The sequence below is a fragment of the Tenrec ecaudatus genome, chromosome 18 (genome assembly GCF_050624435.1).
Source record: "Tenrec ecaudatus isolate mTenEca1 chromosome 18, mTenEca1.hap1, whole genome shotgun sequence".
NCBI lineage: Eukaryota > Metazoa > Chordata > Mammalia > Afrosoricida > Tenrecidae > Tenrec > Tenrec ecaudatus.
Genome location: NC_134547.1, coordinates 40048003 through 40069307, shown reverse-complemented (window position 1 = coordinate 40069307; position 21305 = coordinate 40048003). Strand labels below are relative to the sequence as shown.

The window sequence follows — 21305 nt, the reverse complement described above, 5'->3', positions numbered from 1 at the left end:
TATAGCAGCGTGTCTTTAACACGACTTCCCTGCCTTGCTGATGTCCCATGTTGACAAAGAGCAGACAATAAAATCTAAACATTTGTGCCATTGCTGTGTACTCACTGTACGCGGTTTAGGATCAGTGAGGTCTGTGAAAGGGAAAACATGTAAAGAAACATGGAGGTGGTAGATGGACATTAAAGGCACAGGTGTGTACTAGCAGGCCCAGGTTCTGCGATGAGCTTGCCCTTCCCAAACTCTATCTCTACCCACATTGTTCCCTGGCTCCAGATCACGCTGTGGCTCCCCGTTGCCCTCAGAGTAAAGCTAAAATATTCACCCTGGCACTCATGCTGTGCCCTAACCTGGATCAAAGTGACTTTCCTGGCTACATTTCCCTATTTCCTGCCACTAACCTCTCCTATGCTCTCTCCACCAGGGGGGGGGGAATCATCTGACAATCAGTCCTACTGCTCCCATTACAACCCTCAGCCTTTTCTCATCCTAGCGCCTCCACCATTCAGAAGAAGCAATCACCTCTGGATGCCCACAACCCTCATTCTGTGACCACTGGGACATTTCAGGGAAGTCTGAGGCACCAGGGTCAGTCTGCCTGAGGCCCAATCCTGGCCGACCACCGCTGTAGACAAGTCGGTTAACCTCAGAGCCCTGCTTCCCTGTCTATAAATAAGGTCTGGCCCTGTGACTGAAGGAGCTCCTCCCACCCACCTCAGATTAAACATGCAAAACAAGACGCCTCGATGTTCCAGGCCCAGAGACAAATTCAGCCCTGTGTGTTCGCGAAAGGCTAGGCTTGGTACCTGTACATGCCTGAGCATCTGTGACCTGACTGCAGTGGGGACTGGCAGCACTGCTTGGAGTGTGGGGGCTGGTGCACTCACCAGTAGGAGCTCACATGACACCTGGCTGTCCTGAATCCCGAGGTTCGTCTGGTTCCCTGCAGACAGCCCTGGTGCTGGGATTGGCAACAGTATCTACAGAGGAAACAAGACCCAGTGAGGGCCAGTGACTCAGAACCTGGCATGGCCCAGCAGGGCACAGTGGCAGCAAGAGGGGGTGCTAAGGACCAGGCCCCAAAGCCCCAGTGAACTGCCAAACCCATCTCCAAGCACTATCAGAGCTGAGTCATGGGGCTAAGGGTGCAAAGCAAATTGAAGATACGGGGACACAACTCCCAGAGTGTTAGAGACTGGCCCAGCTTACAAAAAACATCTTGTTCTATGGTCCCTTCTCTTGAGGTGCCCTTGAGGAAAGGGATCACAGAAACATACTTTAAGGCTGATGTTCTACAGTATGGAAGTAGGGCTGGGGAAAGACCCTAATCCTTAGGAGCCAGGAGGACTAGTCCAGCTACTGACCACCTTCTGCACCAGTGCATTGACACAGAGAAGCAGGGCTGTCACCCCTGTCTCAACTCGGGCCCGTAGAGACATCCCAGTCTCAGATTCAGGGGGCCCAGAGGACTAGGATTTCAAGTATACAACCCAATGGGGTCCGTCACTTAAGTTCTCTGGGGTCCTCAAGACTACATTTGGCCTTGGTGAAGTCTGAAATAGGGAGATGGGGAGCCCTGGTGACAGAGGGGTTACATGTTGGGCTGCTCACCACAAGGTTAGCCATTCAAACTACCAGTGGCTTTAACGAGGCTTTCTACTCCTGTACAAAGTTACAGCCCCGTAAGCCCACTGAGTCAGTTCTACCGAGGCCTGTAGGATCACTATGAATCAGCATCGACTCAGTAACAATGTCTGGTTTGGTTTCTATCACCCACCCACAGAGCTCTAACCCCAAGCGCCACTGCTATCAAACCAATTCCAACTAACAGTGACTCTGTAGGACATAGAATGTTCCTTAGTTTCTAAGACTGAAAACCGTTATGGAAGCAGACAGCCTCGCAAGACCTGTATCTCCCAAGACACAGCTGGTGGGTTTGAACCATTAATTTTATGGTTAGCAGCCCGATGCTTTAACCCAGAGTGCCACAGGGGTCCTACTTATAAAGTAAGACAGCAAGAGTCCAGGGTTCCAGGACCTTGAGATTCCCAGTGTGCTGCCATGGGCACGAGGGACTCACCAGGTTGATGATGGCGATCGTGAGCAGGCTGCCAAGGGTCAGGATGGCCAGGAACACTCTCAGCAGGGGTTGTGTCTCCACCCTCTCAGGGATGACTCGAAGCATCCCCCAGGCTGGGCAGCACCTCTGTGGGAAACCAGGACCGAGTCAGCGGGGCAGGCACATGAAGCAGGTGGGAGCTTGCTGAAGACTGCGCTGTGAGGCCCTGGAAGGCCTTGGCCCCAGAGTCCAGAAGAGCTCCTGAGAGCAGACTGACAGCTCCTCTTCGGGTGGTGGAGGGTTCATGACCGTGCCCACTGTGCCTAGCACGAGGTGAGTCTTCATTGAGTGTGCAAACAGGAGGGGGAGTCTCGCCACTGGAAAGCCATGGGCAGTTACTTGGGAAACTCCAGCAAAATGCAGGAAGTCAGACTTTCAAAAGTGGCCGAGCACCCCGCCAGTTGTCTTTGAGGCAGGAAGTGCTGAGTCAGGCACCCAACTTGCTCAGAGCCCAAGCAGGAGGGTCTGGTGGGGCAAGGGCTGCGTGAGCACTGCTTGCCCATTTGGGTGATCAGGGAGCAGGAGCCCTCCGGCTGTCTTTCCTAGGGCTTCTCTACTCACCAGGAACTCGTCGGCAAAGCACAGGACCAGCACCAGCACCAGCACGCAGGCCACCAGCCCGAAGGACACACCTGGAGCTGCCATCCTGAGTTGGAGGAGAATGATTAAATCCTGAGAGCTCATGGCCCAAGAGCGAGCCACAAGAAACATGCCACCATTTTCAACTAAATTCTCTAGCTCTCAAGTATCTTCTGCCCCTTTCCCAACTGCCATTCTGCTCTCAGAAAGCCGGGGTCCTATTTGTTACATAAGACACCTGACCAAAACCCACAGCTCATAGTAGCATGGCATCTCCCAGGTGGGACTCGGTCTATAAGAAATGAAGACTACCTTGGTGTCCTTCTGTCTAGCACACGGTACACGCCATACGGAAGAAGTCTCCCCTACTGTGTCCTTAGTAAGAAGATCCTAGCCAAGACCCTAGTGACTCTTTTTATAGAAACCATTGAATTACATGTCAATGACCCCATTTTTAAAAATCCTAACATGTACACTGGTGCAGATAGGAGCTGCACCAGGGCGGACGATACCTTTAGGACCAGGAGTGTGAGGGGCGATACTGGAAGAGTAGAGGGTGAGGGGGTTGGAAAGGGGGAACCAATTACAAGGATCTACATGTGACCTCCTCCCTGGGAGATGGACAACAGAAAAGGGGGTGAAGGGAGATGCTGGACAGGGCAAGATATGACAAAATAATAATCTAAATTATCAAGGGCGCATGAGGGAGGGGGAAAAAGAGGACTTGATGCAAAAGGCTTAAGTGGAGAGCAAATGCTTTGAAAATGATGAGGACAAAGAATGTACAGATGTGCTGTATACAATTGATATATGTATGGATTGTGATAAGAGTTATATGAGTCCCTAATAAAATGTTTTTTAAAAATCCTAACTGCGGTCTTGGTTCATCTCTCAACCAATTATCCTTCTAGAAATCAAGTAACTGGCCTTATGCACCCTGCCCTTTGACCTCCTCTTATCCCAGCCCTGACCAACAAGGCCCTTGAGCAAAAGTGCGGATCTCAGTGGCTCTTGAGGTATTTGCCGTGCTGCCTTGTATACATTATTAACTTCTCTGAGCCTCACTTTGCTCACATATAAAAGAGGTGGCTGTGATTTGAGGAGTCTACAGTTCTGGGACCCCGTGAACTTAAAGGAGGCTTCATAAGCCAAGAGGCCAGCAATGGCTAAGCAGAAGAGAGACTGCAGAGTTTGGGTGATACTGGAAAACAGTGAGGACTGTGACTTCAATGGGCAACACATCGGTGCCGGTCTTTCCAGATGCCGGCCCCGCCACGGCCCACAGTTTCCAGGAGCTGCTGCTCGTGAATCCCAACAGCCAGCCCTTCAGGCCTGATGCTGCAACTTCAGGAGTTGCCTGCAGGTTTTCTGGTGGGTTCTGCCAAGGTCACCATCACGCCTCCAGCTGGATCGTCCATCCCACCCCCAACTGACCTGGGTATCAGCAGGACGTGGACGAGCAGGATGCACAGGAAGACAAGGCTAGCACAGGCGAAGTAGTGGCGGGCCCGGGGTATGGGTGTCAAGCGGTACTAGGGTTGACAGGAGAGGTAGGGGTCACTCACCTGAGCATCATGGCCCTACCTGCAGGGTCAGTTCCTCCTACTCCTCTGCAGGCCTCACCCAAGTCCGTCTCCTTAAATATAATCTCACCTCCCTCTAAGTGTGGCAAGTGATGGTGTCGCATTTAATAATGGCCATCCCTCTCTCGGTTGCTGTCCCTTTTTTGTATTTCGAAGCAATACTACCCTTTTCTCCTTAACCAGGTCTCCTGGTTATATTTCTGAGGCTCCTAAAAAGCCCCATGCCTAGAGTTGAAGATGGGCATTCGCTGTTTGAGTTCTCGGGGCTGGTACAGCTGATGTGGATGGGGGTCTGCCCTCACCCAAATCAATGGTTAAGACTGGTCCCAAACCTTGAAGCTGGTGCTGGTGATGAGAAGGGGTCTTACTGTCATTTAAGGCCAATCCAGGAAGGTCTACAGATTGGAAAATCAAGGCCAAGATAAGTTAGCAGCCTGTCCAGGGTACCAGCAGAAGGCCATCCGGGCAAGTTTCACAGAGGTCACATCTGCCTCCAAGGAGCCTGGGCTTGAAGTGCTTAAACACTCGGCTGCTAACAAAAAAGTCTCCATTTGAACCGACCAGCTAATCTGGAGGAGAAAGACATGACAGTCTGCTTCCATGAAAACTAAGACTTGCAAACCCTGGGGGGCAGTTCAGTACTGTTTGGAAAAGTTGACTTGAGTCTAAATCAACTTGATTGCTCCCAACAGCAACAGCCTGCCTCCAGACTCAAAGCTCCTGGCCTAGGGAGCCCCGAATTTGAGGAGCATCCACAAGGGTAAGTCTCTGCCCTGCCGTCCAGGAGAAGAGTGCTTTCCTGTTGCCTCAAGCTGGCAGGAGAGAATCAGGTCCCAGTACTGGACCCTGTGGGCTGTGACCATCCCCAGGGTGTCCCTGAAATGAAGAGTCTGCTTTAGCCTGCACATTTAACATCGCAGGCCCACAACTAGCTTCCTGCCTGTGCAATGAGGGGACCAGCTCCCACTTTACCCAACTGTTATGAGGGTTAGATTATATAGCATATGGGCCTACGCGGGTGTCAGACCCAGTTCACTATTACTACAAAAGCCATGTCATCCAATCAGGTCCCTTTCAACCAGGAGACTACAGCTTGGGTGGTTTTCTTGTTTTCACTTATAGGGCCAATACTCTCAGCCTGCGTGTTCCCAGTCCTGGGCAGCTGAGGTCCTGGTATTTGATGGCTGGTATTTGGTGACTTACCATCACGGTGGCGTGGGAGTGGGGGTTGAGGGGATGGAGAAGGATGTCCAGAAAAGGAGGGAGGTCACAGGAAGAGAATCTAAGACAGTGGTTCTCAACCTTCCTAATGCTGTGATCCTTTCATACAGTTCCACCATAAAATTATTTTCGTTGCTACTTCATAACTGTCATCTTGCTACTGTTATGAATCAGGCAACCCCTGTGAAAGGGTCATTCAACTACCAAAGGGGTCGTAACCCACAGGTTGAGAACCGTTGAGCTAAGAGATTGAGATAGGTAGGTTTATTGTGCCAACCTGGCTGATAGGAACATTTGGGATTAATAAGGTTGCAGTTTGACTGGAGGGCAAAGAGATAAATGGCTTGACATGCCCGCCTGTCTCTCTCTTGCTGGCGATCAGACCAGCATGCGGCTGCCTTAGCTACTTCTCTGCCTCAACTCATGAGCTACGCTAACTGTGGGACACCCACCCGTGGATCGGGTCACTCGAGCTTAAGGTTCCTTCGAGACCTGCTTTGCCACGCTGCTGGTGTATACATCACTTGAGCTTGGGGTATCAGATCCTATCTTCTTGTTGACTGTTGGTGACCCACCCTGCTCTTTGTTGTCTGTGGCTGGACTGCCTGCATTGCTCTAAGGAAGACTCAGCTGTCTGCTCCCTTGACCTTGGACCCAGCAGCCCTGTGAGTTGAAGGACTTCCAGTATATTAACTGTTCCACAGAAGTGAGTTGAACTGAGCCCTCTGTACTGCTGTGTGGACTAATTAGCTGTTATATTCTTCCATGCTATATCTATCTATCTATCTATCTATCTATCTATCTATCTATCTATCTATCTATCTAATCGTAAGTGTCCTTCTGGATTTGTTTCTCTAGAAAAACCTGTCTAACACAGAGATGGACTAAAATATTCACTTGGATTCTAGGAGTGTTATTTTGACTGACCCACAACCCGCACTCCTACCCCACCCCAGCCACTGGAGACTAGTCCCTTGGGGATGTGGGCTGCCCCAGGGCCCTCACCTCTCGCTCAAAGCCCATCTCCAGGAAAAGGGGCACACAGATGCGGGTGTAGAAGTCATCTGACTTGGAGCAGCAGGGCCTGGGGACAGCAGGACTGGGCATGAGGAGTGGGCCCAGGAGAGTAGTAAGGTTGAGCCTCCACCCACCACCCTTGGGACACAGCATCAACAAAGTGGGAAGGAGCTATCTGGGGCCACAACTGGAGGTGGGCCACACTAGGGCAGGTGCTCGGTATGTCTGTAGGAAGCATCCCATTTGGGGCCCAGCGTCAAAGAGCCTCACCTTGCTGAGCTGAGCCCCTCGATGGTTGACAGCATCTCATCATCGCAGGCATCATCCTCTGACCACCCCTTCGGAGATGTACTTCTGGAACCAGACACCCCCCACTGAATGCCCTCGGGGTCCCCTGTCTACAGCCCAGCAGCAGAGGAAGAGGAGAGAGGACTTACCCATGTGCTGCACCCTGCACTTATGGAGGCCACGCCCCCCCCCTCACACAGGGGAGATGAGGGAGGGTCCCCCTGAGGCCCACAGAAGGCAGGTGGCAAGCAAGCCCAGACACATTGGGTGGCCATTCACTCAGCCGGAAGCAGAAGACAGGCCTTGCCCCCACCTAGACCCTCTTCTCCTCCGCCCACAGGGCTCCCGTGAAAACCAGTCTCCCTGATGTCACACACAGGTCAGGTCAACACTAGGAGCTCAACCACTGCTCAGGACCATGCAGGAAAGGCACGGAGCAGGCAGTTCTGGTTCCTACAAACACTCTCGCCTCAGCCACAGCAAACTCCTGGTTAGGGCGGCCTGCCTGGTGGCGCTAACAGGCTTAGCCGGGAAGGCAGGACATTGCTGGGGAAAGGGAAGGGACAGCATACATACCTTTCTAGAGTCCGGTGGCGCCTCAGGGGAATGGCCTGGAAGGGAGAATCATATGACCCAGACACTTCCCAGAAGGCTTGGTCTGAAGCCCATGGGATCGCTGCTGTATCATCCAGGGCCCACTTCAGATTCACAAGGGGAAGTGCCAGGCTTGCCCAACCAAGATGCAGGGACCCTGAATTCAATCTAGATTCTGTCTAGGGAGTGAGGCGGCAAGGACATTACTGGTCGTCTGAGGTATTCCACCAATGCTTGGCATTTTCCCTAGCCCCAGGAGGCAATCTGGGCAGAGACGGACCACTTCAGAAGTGAAGAAGGTGAAGTTCCAAAGGATCCCTGGGCAGAACTCCCCCGCCTCCCCCAGGACTCCGCTCCACAGCTCTCCGGCAGTGGGGCACTCACCCTGGGCCTCCGGACAGGAGGAGCAGGGGCCTCGCTGCTGCTCACACTGTCCCGGTGGTTGAGGTGTGCAAAGGGCCGGGCAGCCCCCCAGGACTCCAGGTAGCGGGTCACCCGCACCGATGCCCTCATCTTCAAAGCCGCCTCCCCCTTGGACTTCGGGAGGTGCTGGCTAGCTGAGGGCAGCTGCTGACTCTGTAGGCAGAGATTGGGTCTCTCCTCAGGAAGGGGGCCTTCGCCTCCCAAAACACAACATGTTCTAGAATGGTCATCGAGAGAACTAGGCAAACTACACAGTCCTCGGGTCCCCTTCGGGACAAACTGAAGACCAAAGCAGCTTCGGCTCCATTGTTAGGAGATTGTGCTCAGCATCTGTCCCTGCCCCAGGCAAGGACGCAGCTGTCCATGGCCCCTTCGGGCCAACTGAAGTTCTGGTTCAACTTGTCCCTGACAGGCTCCTCCAAACCAAATGCTGGGGGCCGAAAGTAGGGAGGGTGGATGATGAAAGGTCCTGGAGCCACTAGAGATAAACTGAGGTCATCACATGAGTCAGCAAGGACTGTCTGTCCCCAAACACTCTCTGTCTCCTCCGGAGGCTGCAGGCACCCACAGATATGAGCGCCCATGACCACAGTGCTCGTTTCTCTCCGCCTTTGGGCATGGGAATGTGTGAAAGCCCCTAGCCGTGGTCAGGGGAGGTCGCAGGTTGTCAGGAAGCCGCACCGGCTGCAGTGCTCTGAAGCTTCCGGACGAAGGCGGAAAGAAAGGCCTGGTGATGAAACTCGACCAATGAACCCCTGCTGGATCCTCGGCAGCGAACTGATGGTGGGCACGGGGAAGCATTTGATTGCATGATCCACGGAGTGAGTCACCCTGAGTGGGGCCAAGTCGAGGGCGATTTAACACCAAGAGTGTTGGCTGGAGGACAGAGGCACGAGGAAAGCCTTTCACTACATGCGTCCTGTGCCTGCTAAAGCTTCAGCTACGCGAGTGCATAACTCGCTTAAGAACATATATATTAAAAAATAATTTAATTAAATTAAAAAAAACAACAACAAAGAATACATATATTAAACAAGGGGATGAGCGAGGCTGCCAGCACCCTGTAAATGCTACCCGAGCCACGCTGCTGATAGGAACGCCGACACGGTTTAGCTGAAATCTAAATGTGCCTGGGTGTTCTGAAGTCTCACGTACTGAACCTGGTGGCCTTGGGGGGAGTGGGTTTTGGGGCCATGCCTCCTGCTTGCTTTTGTGGCAGGGGTTGTGCTTCATTCATTCCCTAAGGACCTGGGTGCCTGCTCCCGGCCTGCGCTGTTCTGGGTCTGGAAGCTGTGGCTGCAGTCTGGTGAGGAAGCACCGGGAGCTCCTGCGGCTTGGAGCCCGCACTGATGACACACATGCATGCTGGGACAGAGGAAGAGGGCTCTGGGCAGAGGAGCAGGCATGGGAAAGACTGTGGAGGAGCTGGGAGAGAGAGCGTGTGGTTGACACCACGGGGCACAAGAGTGGAGATGGGAGGGTTAATAGCGGTGGAGTCTGAGTGTGGCCGGGTTCCAGGGACTTTCCTGAGTGACAAATTCAGTGTTAAATAAGAGTATTCCCTGGGTGATGGCACCATGGAGGAATCCACAGGGGAACAAGCCTGGTGCCAGAGACGGGTGAATGGAAGGCCAATGAGGAGACCCCAGGCTGCCTTGACTGCCTTGAAATTGCAGTCAGGACAGGCTGGAGGTCCAGACCCGTGGGAAACTGGTAAAATCCCGTCATTCCTGACATGTCCTGATCTCGCACCAAAGATGATTCACCCAAGAGGCTGCCGGATGAGCTGTGTAAGGTAGTGGGAGGGGTGCTTGGGCTGGGCAAACTCCGGAGCCATGCAGCTTATCCCACGGGGCCCTTGGGCAGACTTGGGAACACAAGAACAGGCTTGAAGGAGGGGAAAAGGCAGCTGACGCCAGGGTCAGAATCCAGGACATTCATAGGTCCCTGACCAGGAGCCCCCTGGCCATTCACTTCTGGACCGCCTGGTTCTCATCCAAAGTGTGTTTTGAAAATGTGATTTGAAAATCTGAGGGACCAGCAAGCACGTGGGGGAAAATCCGCTCCTAGTGACTGCTATGTCTAGTCTAGAGTGGCTATGACCCAGCCAGGGTGGGGGAACACACCGCTGAAATGACCTCTTTCACTCCTTTCCAGGGTGCGTACCCCCCCACCCCCCACCTCATAGCAAGAGTAGAGCAACCCCAGAGATGAGGCGCTCGCCCCTGCTCTGGTAGGTGGCTCCCCTGAGCCAGCTACAGAGAGGCAGCCACGCCATCGCTATCTCCCCCAAGGTCTCTTCAGCCTTCCCCACCCCCATACCCCTTCATACCCGAGGGTCGATGACCAGATAGGTCTGGATGTTCATTTCCTTCAGGTAGGCGTCCCTCTGCTGACCGTGCCCATCCTCCACCTCGTATGCCTTGCCCAGGTGGTTCAGTGTAGCCTCCGTGATATGCACCCGACTAAGGGATGGGAGATTCAGACAGAGCCCAGACTCCTGGGACCTGCTGGGGAGCACTGAGGGCAGGGCCCTGGCTGCTCCCCGACTACAGGTCCACCCCTGCTGCCGCCCAGCCACCGCAGGCTGCCCCTGGCCTTGGCCTCTGCTTCAGTGAGTCTCACCCAGGAACTCCAGCCGCCTCCATCCTGTTGGCCAGGGACACGTCATGGGACCACACGTCATACTGCCATTTCCGAAGCCCAATGACCCCGCAGAGCACATTCCCTGAGTGGATGCCCACACGCATGCTGATGTCCACACCTGTGGCCTCCCGCACCTGCCTGGGCAGAGTGAGTCAGTCACCCCATGGCCTGAACTCTGGGTGGGTGGGTGGGTGGGTGGTGGAATGACTGGGGGGCAGAGCACGGTGGTGGTAGAGGATGCAGCAAAATACAGGAAACTCAACTTCCAGGAGAGAATGTTCTCATGCTGACAGGCTACATCCTACAGAGGAACCAAGCCGCCTGACCCTTGGAGTGTGCCAGGGACGTGTCACCCAAGTTCAAAGGAAGAATGGCCCATGTCACACACTACAAAAGACCTTGTAATTGGGTCTCTACTTCACCCTGGGTGTTTCCCTGCCTGGCAGCCTGCCTGGGTTTGAAAGGACTGTCCTCGGCTACAGAGGGACAAGGCACCACCCTAACCCCTGCTGAGATAACTGCCCTATGTGGTTTTGACCCCCCATCTCTGGAAGTTGGGAGCCTTGTGAACTGCTGGCCCCAGGACATTACTCCGCACTGGATCTCAAGCCCCTTATCAGGGAGCTCCACCGGCCCCCGAGTTGCCCTCCAAACATAAGCAGTACCCGAGTATCTTTAAAGAGTGAGTGGGGGGCAGAGTACAGCCAGTGTCATGTGTCCTCCCATCAAGAGAGCTGCCAGGGTCAAAGCCCGAGAAGGTCTGAAGGGTTTCCGTATGGCCTCTGGAATCCAGAAGAAAGGTAGACACACCTTCCTGAGGTCACACAACTGGGACATAGTCAGGCAAGAACCACGACGCCTTAGGGCTTTCCATGGCAGCTCTAGCCACTTCTGGGAAAGCCGGAGAAGCTGATGGGCCCACCTCTGGACCCAGCCGAAGCACGGGTCAACTTGTGGGCACAGAGAACCTCACAAGACTTAATCTCTGGCTTCTGTTCTTAAGGTGTTCTTGCAGCGTAAGGTCTCCCTGCTGCTCCAGATCTTCAGAGAGGAAATGACGCAGTCGAAGCCTTTTCTGAACGTTCTCCTGCTGTCTGTCCTGAAGTCTTCCTGCTGATGCTAAAACTCAGTTCTTGACAGAAATGGAGCTCAGTTGCCCCACCCCAGATAGGAGTTGGGAGACTTTTCTAGACCAAAAGCCCTGGCACAGTGAGTACATAGAGAAGATGTAAGCATACTGATGTGGCCCCTCCAGCTTGCTGCCCGAGCCCACCATCCTCCTCTGGGAACTGGGAGCGAAGCCCACTCCCCTCCTCATGCACGGGGAGGCAGGAGCAGCTCGTGGTGCAAACAGGTCTGCCCCTAGTACCTACTTAATGGCCTCACATATGTCCAGCCCCATCTGCACACAGTTCCGGGCGTGGGTGGGCAGGGACACAGGCAGGCCCGACACACAGTAGTAACAGTCACCCAGGATCTTGATCCGCATGCATTCGTTGGCCTGTGGGACCAGGAAGAGGCTGGGTCAGTGGAGAGCTGGGGTCCTGAAACTGCCTCTCCCTCCTAGGGCGAGTCAGGCCTTTTCCCAGCCAGGAGCTGCCTCCTGGGATATGCGTCACCAGGAACTTCTGCCGGGGCCGAGTAAAAGAGGAATCCCATCCCCTCAGCCAAGCTTCCAGTGTTCCTAAGGGCGGCCACTGAATGCTTCTCGTGGTGTAGTTGCCTTTGTTTCATTTGTCCATGCAATGTCTGAGTGCCCACTGAATGCCTAGTCTTGGAATATATCAGTCAAGAAACAAAAGCCCCTGGGACCCCAGAGCTCATGTGTGGTGGGAGAGTTAGCCACTAAACAAACAACAATCCAATCAGGATAGCAAATGGCGATGAGTATTGCAGAGACAAGCAAAGCACAGAAAGAGAAAAGAAATCCCTAGGAGGCGAGAAGGCCTCTCAAAGGTGGTGACATTTGAAAAAAGCAGCATTGTGTACAAAGGTCCAGAGTGAGTGAGGAGAGAGAGGGACAGGAGTGAATAAGGCAAGAAATTTGGGCAAAGCACCTGACTTGAATACCTGGGACACAGGCGAGACCCCAATCAGAGGCAGCAGTGTCAAGGTAACCCAAAAGATGGCTGTGCGGCTAGGCGTGGAAAATGCGCAGGGCTTGCAAGGTGAAAGATGTGTGTAGGGGGCAGGACTTACGAAGGTTGCGGTCTCATGGAGCAAGGCTAGTGTGAAGAAATAACCAGAGAGGGGGCATAAGGAGAGGGGTGTCCAAGGATCCACTTGGGATGATGCTGTGGTCACAGGGATCCTAGGCAAAATCCACACAGACAACTGCCTTGGCCCTCCATCCCACTTCCCACTCTCAGCCAACCCTAGCCCTCCTGCTCTCTGTGGGACCATCAAAAGTCTTAGGCTCTCCTCTTAGAGAGTTCAGCCGTGGCGGGTCAGAGGAGCGAGGCAAGGGGGCTGGTGCGACGGAATTCCAGCATCTGCTTCCCCCATGCCCTTCAGGCCAGCTGCCAGGGACTCAGCACAGCCCCAGCCTTCCCGGAGCTCCCTTGCACCTGTACACCCGCGCCCCCCCCCCCCACCTTGTAGATGTCCTAGTCCCTTTCCTTCACCCTCCTTTAGTGGGTGCCAAGTCTATCTTGCCAGGCCTGTCTGGCAGAACCTGGGTTCTGGAAGGTGGGAGGGATATGAGGACAGAGCTTTTCAAGAGAGAGAGTGGCAGAAAGTTGGGCGAGGCTTTGGACAGCTCGGGCCTGGCTCGGGCTCCAGTTGCCCTTCTCCTCACTTAGGCTTGTACAGGACTGCCTTCTGGATTCATCCCAGCTAGTATCCGCTATCAGGAATTGGTATAGACATGGGAGTCTGGCACCAAGGCCATATTTCTCCATGCCATTCCCCTGGATGGTAAGTCCACTGTGGTGTCTGAAAGTTACAATTTTAGTATATGTGCTGCCGAAGCAAGCACAGTGTCTGAAGGTTACAATTGGAGTTTGGGGGGAATACGCCTGAGCCCAGCTGACAGGGTAATCCTCAGAGAGAACATGGCCTGGTCCCCATGAGAGGTTACTGGTTATGGATGGAAGAATTGGCCAGGACCATCTCTGCCCAGAGGCTGAACTCTCCATGCCGGAGGCTGCGCCTGCCCTGGCCTCCCTTTCCCTATCTGGACCCTGGGGCCCCTCCTTCTGAGCATGCGGGGAAGGAGAAGCTGCTGGCAGCAAGAGGTCCAAATGCACAGTGAGGCCTGGGCCCTCTGCCCACCTATGGCCAGCCCCTGGGCTTCCCACCCAGAGGTTCAGATGTGGGAGTTCCTGGATAGATGGACTGGTGGAGCACCTAGCCGCTGATATCTATGACAGGACACTTCTCCCCCAAAGCCCTGGCAAAGGCCCTCACAACCTGGAATACTGCTCCACATTCATTCCATGGACATGCCGTCTTCTTGTTAGTCTAGCCAAGGGGGTCATGGCCCTGTGATGAGCAGCCCAGCCCTCGATGTCAGAGTCCCTCCGACATTGAGAGGGCCACCTCCTGGCTTGAGCAGCTCTGATCAAAAGAACTCAACCTAGAGTGGGACCAGTACTTTCCTCCCATCGAGTTCCATACCCTTGGTCTTTCACACAAAGGGGGCTCTTGAAAATGTTGATGGGTGTAGGGAACGGGCACTGATGTTCAAGTTTCCCACGTGATTCAACCATGCAACCAAGGTAAAGGGCCACTCCTTACACCCACACTGCAGTCTCCTCTTGAAGCCGCTCCTGACCACTTCACACCGAGCTAAGTGTGCCCCAGGTGAACCCCTCTTCAAAGCACCTGTCATGTTGACCATGAACAATTTCCAGGCTGGCCTGGCAGTCACCCAGTTTCAAGACCACTTGGTGAATGAATGAATGAATGAGTATTCCTCCCGCCCACAGCATATGTTCATACCGACATACATGCCTCGAGCTGGGTGCTGCTCATAAAGATAAAATCGACAGTGAAGGAGACCACAGCAGAGCCCTGTCTTGTCTCCAAATCCCTCCTCAGTCAGCTACACACTAGAGCCCCTCCCTGCCCAGTGCCCTTCTCCTGGTGGGCACTTGCCCTGCTCCTCCTCACCTCATCCCTCAAATCTTTGAGTATCTGGCCTTTGCCACTTTGTGCCCTCTTAGTCTGCGTCCCACACTGAGTCATAGCCATTCAGTGTATGAAGCTTTTGCACATACTGTTTGTTCACTAACCTATATGTTGTTGCTTTTCTTCTGAATCTTCTACCTTTCTTTCTGGCTTCCCCAAGCACGAATGTGCACATAATCCACCTAGCAGCAGCCTGGCATTCTAAGATCTAGGAGGCCAAGGCTGTGGCTTTGTACAGAGAGGATGAGTCATACTCCTGCAAGCAACCTTCCTAAGCTTTTCTGAGCTCCGACGGTACCCATGTATTCCTCCGGCAAACACCGTCCTTCTTTTTGTGGAGGGTTCTGATGGATTGACCCACTTCTACCTTCTCCTGTAGCTCAGGCTGGTGCACAGTAGGCACTGGGGATCAATTGTGGACTGAATGCTAAGATTCATCCAAGGCTTGTCTGTCCTGATCCCAGCGCCATGCTGGGCACAGCCCATCCATCATGGATGCAGTGGGAGGGTGCAATGATCGGCAGAGGAAAGGGTGGGGTCACATAGCAGCCACACGGGGCAGAAGGACTGGCAGGCATGCTCACCTTGGCAATCTGGTCAAATTTACCGAAGAGTTCATTGAGCACCATCACTAGCTCTTTGGGGGAGCAATCACTGGCCAGTCTCGTGAAGCCCACGATGTCCGCATAGAGGATGCTAGGGGCGAGGGGCATTGGAAGGTTAAAGTCAGCTCTCTGGAAGGTAGGACAACACAAGCAAGTGGCCAACTTGGGAGCCCTGAGCATCCGCCAGCCCTGAGTTAAAGACTCCCTCACCCACCACGGCCCCAACTGCCCCTGCCTATTACCAGTTTCCATAAAGAAGGGAGCGTAAACATAAGTCTAGACTTCTTGTCTAACTCAAGCAGTTCTGCTTTGGATTGCCTCGTATGTATGTGAAAGTTGAACCAAAATTCCAAACTCGCTGTCTGCCATCAACTCTATCCTGACTCATAGCAACACTATAGGACAGGATAGAAATCTCCCTTTGGGTTTCCAAGACTGTAAATCTTCCTGGGAGCAGGCAGCCTCATCTTTCTCCCAAGGAGCCACTGGTGGGTTTGAACTGCTAACCTTGCCTTTAGTTAGCAGCCCAACACGTAGCACCCACTGTTAACACCAAGGCTCCTTTGGCAGCTGGACAATTAATATGAAAAACTGAAGAACAATCAATTCTTTGATTTATGCTGATATATATATATAATACCATGGGGCTTCAAATTTTTGTGGAAAATTGGATTAAAAGATGATTTTATAAACAATTTTTAAGTCTTCTATATTCCACAGAGTGGCAGAAAAATCAAAAATCTATCTTGAAGGAAGTATAGCCAGAAGGTTCCCTAGAAATGCAGATGGCAAAACTGCATCTCTTACACTTTGAGCCTGTATGTCACCACGAGGGACCGGTGCCTGGAGAGTGCAATGCTTAGTGGAGGGCCAGTGAAAAAGAAAGCCCTCAAGGAGACGGAGTGACACAGTGGCTGCACCCCTGGGCTCCAACATAGCTCCCACTGTGAGGACGGGAGGGACCGGGCCGTGCTTCATTCTGTAGTGCATAGAACCACGATGGGTCAGAAGCTGATTTAAGAGCAATCTAACAACTTCCTGGGGAGCATCGCTGGATAGTGCAAACATTTCAGGGGTCCAGCTACTCACTGGAAAGTTGTGGGCTTAGATTTTAGACTCCAGAGCAGGGAGACCACCTGCGAGGGCTGGGTGAACTCGATGCGCTACCCACCTGACATTCTGGTGTCGCCTGACATAGAGGCTGTGGAAGTTTTTGTCCGGCATGTAGCGGCGGTCCCTGTGCTCCTTGAGCCGCTCGATGATGGCTAGCTTCATGCCCATGGAGATGTGGACTGGCAGCACTGAGAGCAGCAGGCTCTCCTGGGAACGGGCAGGCCAGTAGGAAGAGGAAGGTGGCATCAGGGCTTGGCATGGCCTCTATTCTCCCTGCCCACAATGACTCCATCTTGCTGAGTTAGGTCCTGTCACCATCTCCCCCAACCCCACAATCTCCCCATCCCCTGGAATGAGACCCTGTGGGTATCTGGCCAGTCTCGCCAGATACATGGCTGCTCCGAAAGATCTGAGGGTCCAACAGAGGAAATGAAAGATGGAGGTGAGGTCGCAGTATGGGGCATGTTGGGGGAATGGAGGGAGGAGTTGAGGGGAATATAGTGTAAGGATTGTAGGGGTAGCAGGAAAATGGGAGGCAGAGGTGGAGTGGGGTCATGAGAGAGGAGGTAGAGCATTTGAGGGAGTGTCAGGGTAGGGCATATGAGGATATGTGGGGAGTGGGAAGTGGTGGTGAGGTTGTGGCGGAGAGGCAGGCTTTGGAAAAGGTAAGATCAGGGAATAAGGAATTAGGAAATGGGATTCTGGAATCAAGTCAGGGTGAAGGGTGGGGGCAAGCCCACAGCAGGCAGTGGCTCTAGTGGGGTGGGGGGTGGGGCACCTGCTGACGCTTCTCGATGCGCAGCTTGCTTCGGATCTGGATGCACTTCACAGTGTAGGTGAAGAGGTCTCGGGAGGCATCCTGCATCTGGTACTTGTGGAAGGCCCCCGTGAAATTGCCACAGAGGAGGATAATGGCATTACCTAGTAGCTGGGGGCAGGCAGAGTGGGGGGTTACATTCACTCTAGTCATGTCCTCATTCTACTCAGACCCAGGCCAGCTAGGTGTTTCCACCCCACCCCTCCCACTTTCTGAGACTCAGCCCACTCAGGCTGAGCCTCTGCATCCTCCAGGCCAAAGACAGGGAGGCAGAGGCAGCACCACCTCAGGGAGCCCAGAGACTAAGTGAGCACCAAGGGTGCTCTTGGAGAGTCCAGCATTCCATGCCACCAGAGTGGACTCAGCTTCAGCTGAGGCAAAACAAAGGAGGAGTCACCATGGATTAATAATAGGCTCACCTCACTCAACACAAACTGACAGGATGCTATGCCCAGAGAGACCCCCGGGCCTGCCAGTAAGACGGGAAATGTCGAGGACAGTAACTGACAGCAGTGGGCACATGGCCTGGGCAGGGAGATCAGGGCCAGGACTGAGGGGAGCCCTTGGCCACCAAAGAAGAAAGCAGGCAGCTGCTTCAGTAGCCAATATAGGGGACACTGTGACCTGTCTTCAGATCCTGCTTTGAGGCATCAGGGTCCAATTAATCCCATGGGGCCTGGGTTGCCCGTAACCCCAAACCACATATCTTGCCCTAAAGGGCCCCATCCTGCCTCTCACCTTTAATCCCACAGGGTCATTAGGCGCCACTCTGGTCCCCATCAGGACTCCAAGCACAAGGAGGTGGGAGATGGTGGAGACAATTCCCACGGCGATGGCCCCCCACATATTGAAGGGCAACAGTGTGTAACCCACGAAGATGATGAACAAGAAGAAGGGTACCTGGGAACATGCCACCATTAGGCTCAAGTCATCAGTCACCTTGCAGGGATGTGCCTAGCCAAGTTGCCCAAGCCCTAAGACAAAGCCCCACGGCTGAACTGAGAGCAGTGTGCTGTGCCGCATGTGCAGCTAACTCAGTCCTTAGCTCCTCAGAGTGAGACATAGCCAGGGCCCTCCATGGACATGCAATGGAACAAGAAAAGGTCAAACTGGGCTCTAGGTCCTAAACATCCAGCACTACCCATTGTTTCCTAGGCTCTGGTTTGGTTCTGTGGCCAAGCCTGAGCATCCTTAGGCACAAGATTCCACATCCCCATGTGGCAGGACAGTAATTACAGAAACGTCCTTAGGTGCGGGTATCCATCTGCTGCGTATCCATTCCGGGAGTATGGATCAGTGAGACTCCTACCTGCCCTGAGCTTTCCCTCTCACCTTTGAACTCTCGATCTATGTGCTTTAAGGAACACTGACCCCATGCCAGCAAAGATGTGGGTCCAGGGACACTGAGCAGAGTGGACCATCCTTCACCCACCATGTCCACGAGTCTCAAGGTAGGGTCTGTTGCTGGTTGGTTTATAGCCCTCTCGTTTTTGTAGCGTGGCTAAGCTGGTAGATGGGTCGTCTGGGGCTGCTAATTGACATTCCCGCTCTAAGTGGGGCAGTCTATGCGGGAACAAGCACCATAGGAAAGCAAGGCCAAGAGCTGGGACTAGAGACGCCAGATCTGCATGGGTGGAGCCCCAGGACTAAGCCCTCAACTCTTCCCAGTACATGTGACAATTTGTACCTCTTAGCCTCTTCAAGTTAAAGCTTCCGCCATTTCTAACCAAATAGGATATGAACTCTTCTACTCTGTCTTATGAGGTTGCTATGAGTGGGAATCACCTTGATAGCAATGGGTTTGGCTTGAGAGGGTCCACCCACAAGCATACAGCCAGCCATTCTACCTGCCTCCACTAGCCAAGCCCCATCCTAAGTCTCAGAGCACAGTGAGGAGGAGTGGGCAGGGAGCCATCCCATTACCTGGTCACACGCACGGGTCACATTTACCCAGGAATCGAACAGCAGCACATAGCCCAGCGTCATGAGGCAAACCCAGATCAGCAAGGCCAAGGCCCTGAGCCCCCGTCGTATGAGGCAGTCGACATAGACCAGCAGGTATAGGGCAACAAATATGAAAAGCATCAGGGATACTATCACCAGGACGATCTTGTAGCTGGAGTGCTCCTGGATGGGAAGATAGACACATAAACGCTGCAGCTCCCCCCCCCACCCCGAGAGCGGCCCTGACCAACACCACTGCAGGCACTGTCCACGTGCGTCAAGTCATGGCTCTGCCAGGTAGTTCCTGACCTAGGAGCCTTCATCAATGATATGTGTAGCAATGCAGTAGGATCACAGGGAAGGGCTTGTCTGTGGGCAGAGAGCCCTGGGAAGCTTTCTTGGGGGTGGGGATGGGGGGCATTATTCCTAACTCTCAAAGAATAAACTGAGGCGTGTGAAGGGATGATCTGAAAGGCCTCTCAGAGGGAGGAGCTTGAGGAAAGATGCACAGGTGGGACCGGTGGCGAGCGCAGGAAAGAAAGGTGTGCTCCTGGAACAGCGCCCAGCAGGTGTTGGTTGCTGAGATTTCTGTTTCCCCAAGTAGCTCCTTGGGGGCAGAGGCATCTCGGAAGAAATGCTGGCACTCTAGTTCTGCAAAAATATCGGTCATTGAAAACCCGATGGAGTACATATCTCCTCTGACATACTCGGGCGATCGGGAGGCAGAGTCCTCTTGGTGGCAGCTCCTTTGAGGAGTCTGTACGGAGTACAAACGGTCACTGTGCTCAGTTTCTGACCGAAAAGTTGGAGGCGCAATAGAGCCACGAGTGTCTTGGCAGAAATCCTAGCTTTCTACTGAAAAACACCCGACCCCTTCAAAACCCCGAAGGAGTACAGTTCTACTCGGTCAGTCACGGGGTTACCAGAATCCACTTAAAGAAAACTAGTGTAAATATAGGAAACAGGGAAAGAGCACCTACTCTGTACTCATTTACTAAGAACACTTCCATTGAAACAGCATACAATCTCCCATGCTGCCTTCTAGAACTCTGCTTCCTGGTAGCCACTAGGCACGTGTCACGATTTCACCTTAAACGTATACTAATAAAACTTAAAATTTTTCCATTCAGTTGGTCGCATCATAACATCGCAAGTGCGCTGGAGACACAATAGCCATAGTGGCTGAGTACGACAAGTCTAAGCCAGAGATGCAGAGGTACAGGCGCTCCGGAGAGTTATGTGGAGGAAGAGTGCTGGGATCAATTAGTCATGTCTGCCAGCTGTGGAGCGGGTGGAAGCAGGTAGACACAAGCCATCCCTGACCTCGGTCTTCAATAAAACCTACTATCATCATTGTGGGGAAAAGTGTGGGTATTCAGTCAAAGTAATGTAATATCTAAATCTACCTCAGACTTTAAAAAAAGAGGAAACTCTTGTCTTCCACCAGTCTAAATGTCTTCCAAACTACTTTTCAGATGAGGAATCTGAGGTTGAAAGAAGGCAGGTACTCCCCCAAAGTCTTTTCAGTACAGAGTGTCTGAGTTGAGGTTGAGTCCCAGCATCCTCTGCCTACCCAGACACCGTGGTCACTCACCCTATTAATAACGGTGATGGGGATGAGAGCGGCGCAGGCCAGGATAGCCACAAACAGGAGCATGAGCAGCAGTGGCCCCTGCAGGTTGGTGATGCTGTACTTCTCAAAGAGTGCATTTTGGTCTGTGCTCTCTTCCCCCTCACTGAGGAAGTAGCGCCCCTTGGTTGGCATTCTCCACCCTTTGGACATTCACACCAGCCCACTCAGGAGACCTGATGGTCTCAGCCACATCTGTCTACTGATACTGTCCCCTGCAGGTCTGTGCTTCGGGCCTCCTCAGGCCTGGCAGGTGAGGCTCAGGAGCAGCCTCCAGCACCTGCTATGCCGTGAGCCCCGTGGTGCCTGCACACACCAGCTGCCAGCCGGCTCGGTGCATTCCTGGTATCTTGCTCTGTATCCAGGCCAGACTGATCAGACAGGTAGGGTTCTCAGTTCTGCAGAGACACAAGAAAGACCTAGGATTATACCTTGATACGCTGAACCATAAAGGGTGACTTCAGGGAAGGGAAGAGCAGGGTCACTGGGACCAATTTATCAATTTAATCCTAACCCAACTTGTTCTATTGTTGTTCCTTGCAACCAAATCAGCCTCGGATGCATGGTGGATTCCCAGCACAATGGAATGAAATGCTGC

General features: G+C 53.3%; 1 protein-coding gene across 1 annotated transcript in view; it reads right to left on the bottom strand.

The window, feature by feature from the left end:
• ADCY7 (adenylate cyclase 7) overlaps nt 1–21305 on the bottom strand; it is a 100096-nt gene that overhangs the window by 8782 nt on the left and 70009 nt on the right. Inside the window, 17 exon segments of the mRNA XM_075536386.1 lie at nt 885–977; nt 2078–2203; nt 2678–2762; nt 4130–4227; nt 6505–6583; nt 6787–6870; nt 7381–7415; nt 7783–7974; nt 10154–10286; nt 10447–10605; nt 11841–11968; nt 15183–15294; nt 16375–16523; nt 17095–17244; nt 17872–18033; nt 19057–19260; nt 20672–21105. Coding sequence (XP_075392501.1) covers nt 885–977; nt 2078–2203; nt 2678–2762; nt 4130–4227; nt 6505–6583; nt 6787–6870; nt 7381–7415; nt 7783–7974; nt 10154–10286; nt 10447–10605; nt 11841–11968; nt 15183–15294; nt 16375–16523; nt 17095–17244; nt 17872–18033; nt 19057–19260; nt 20672–20860 — 2178 coding nt within the window. The 5' untranslated portion in view covers nt 20861–21105.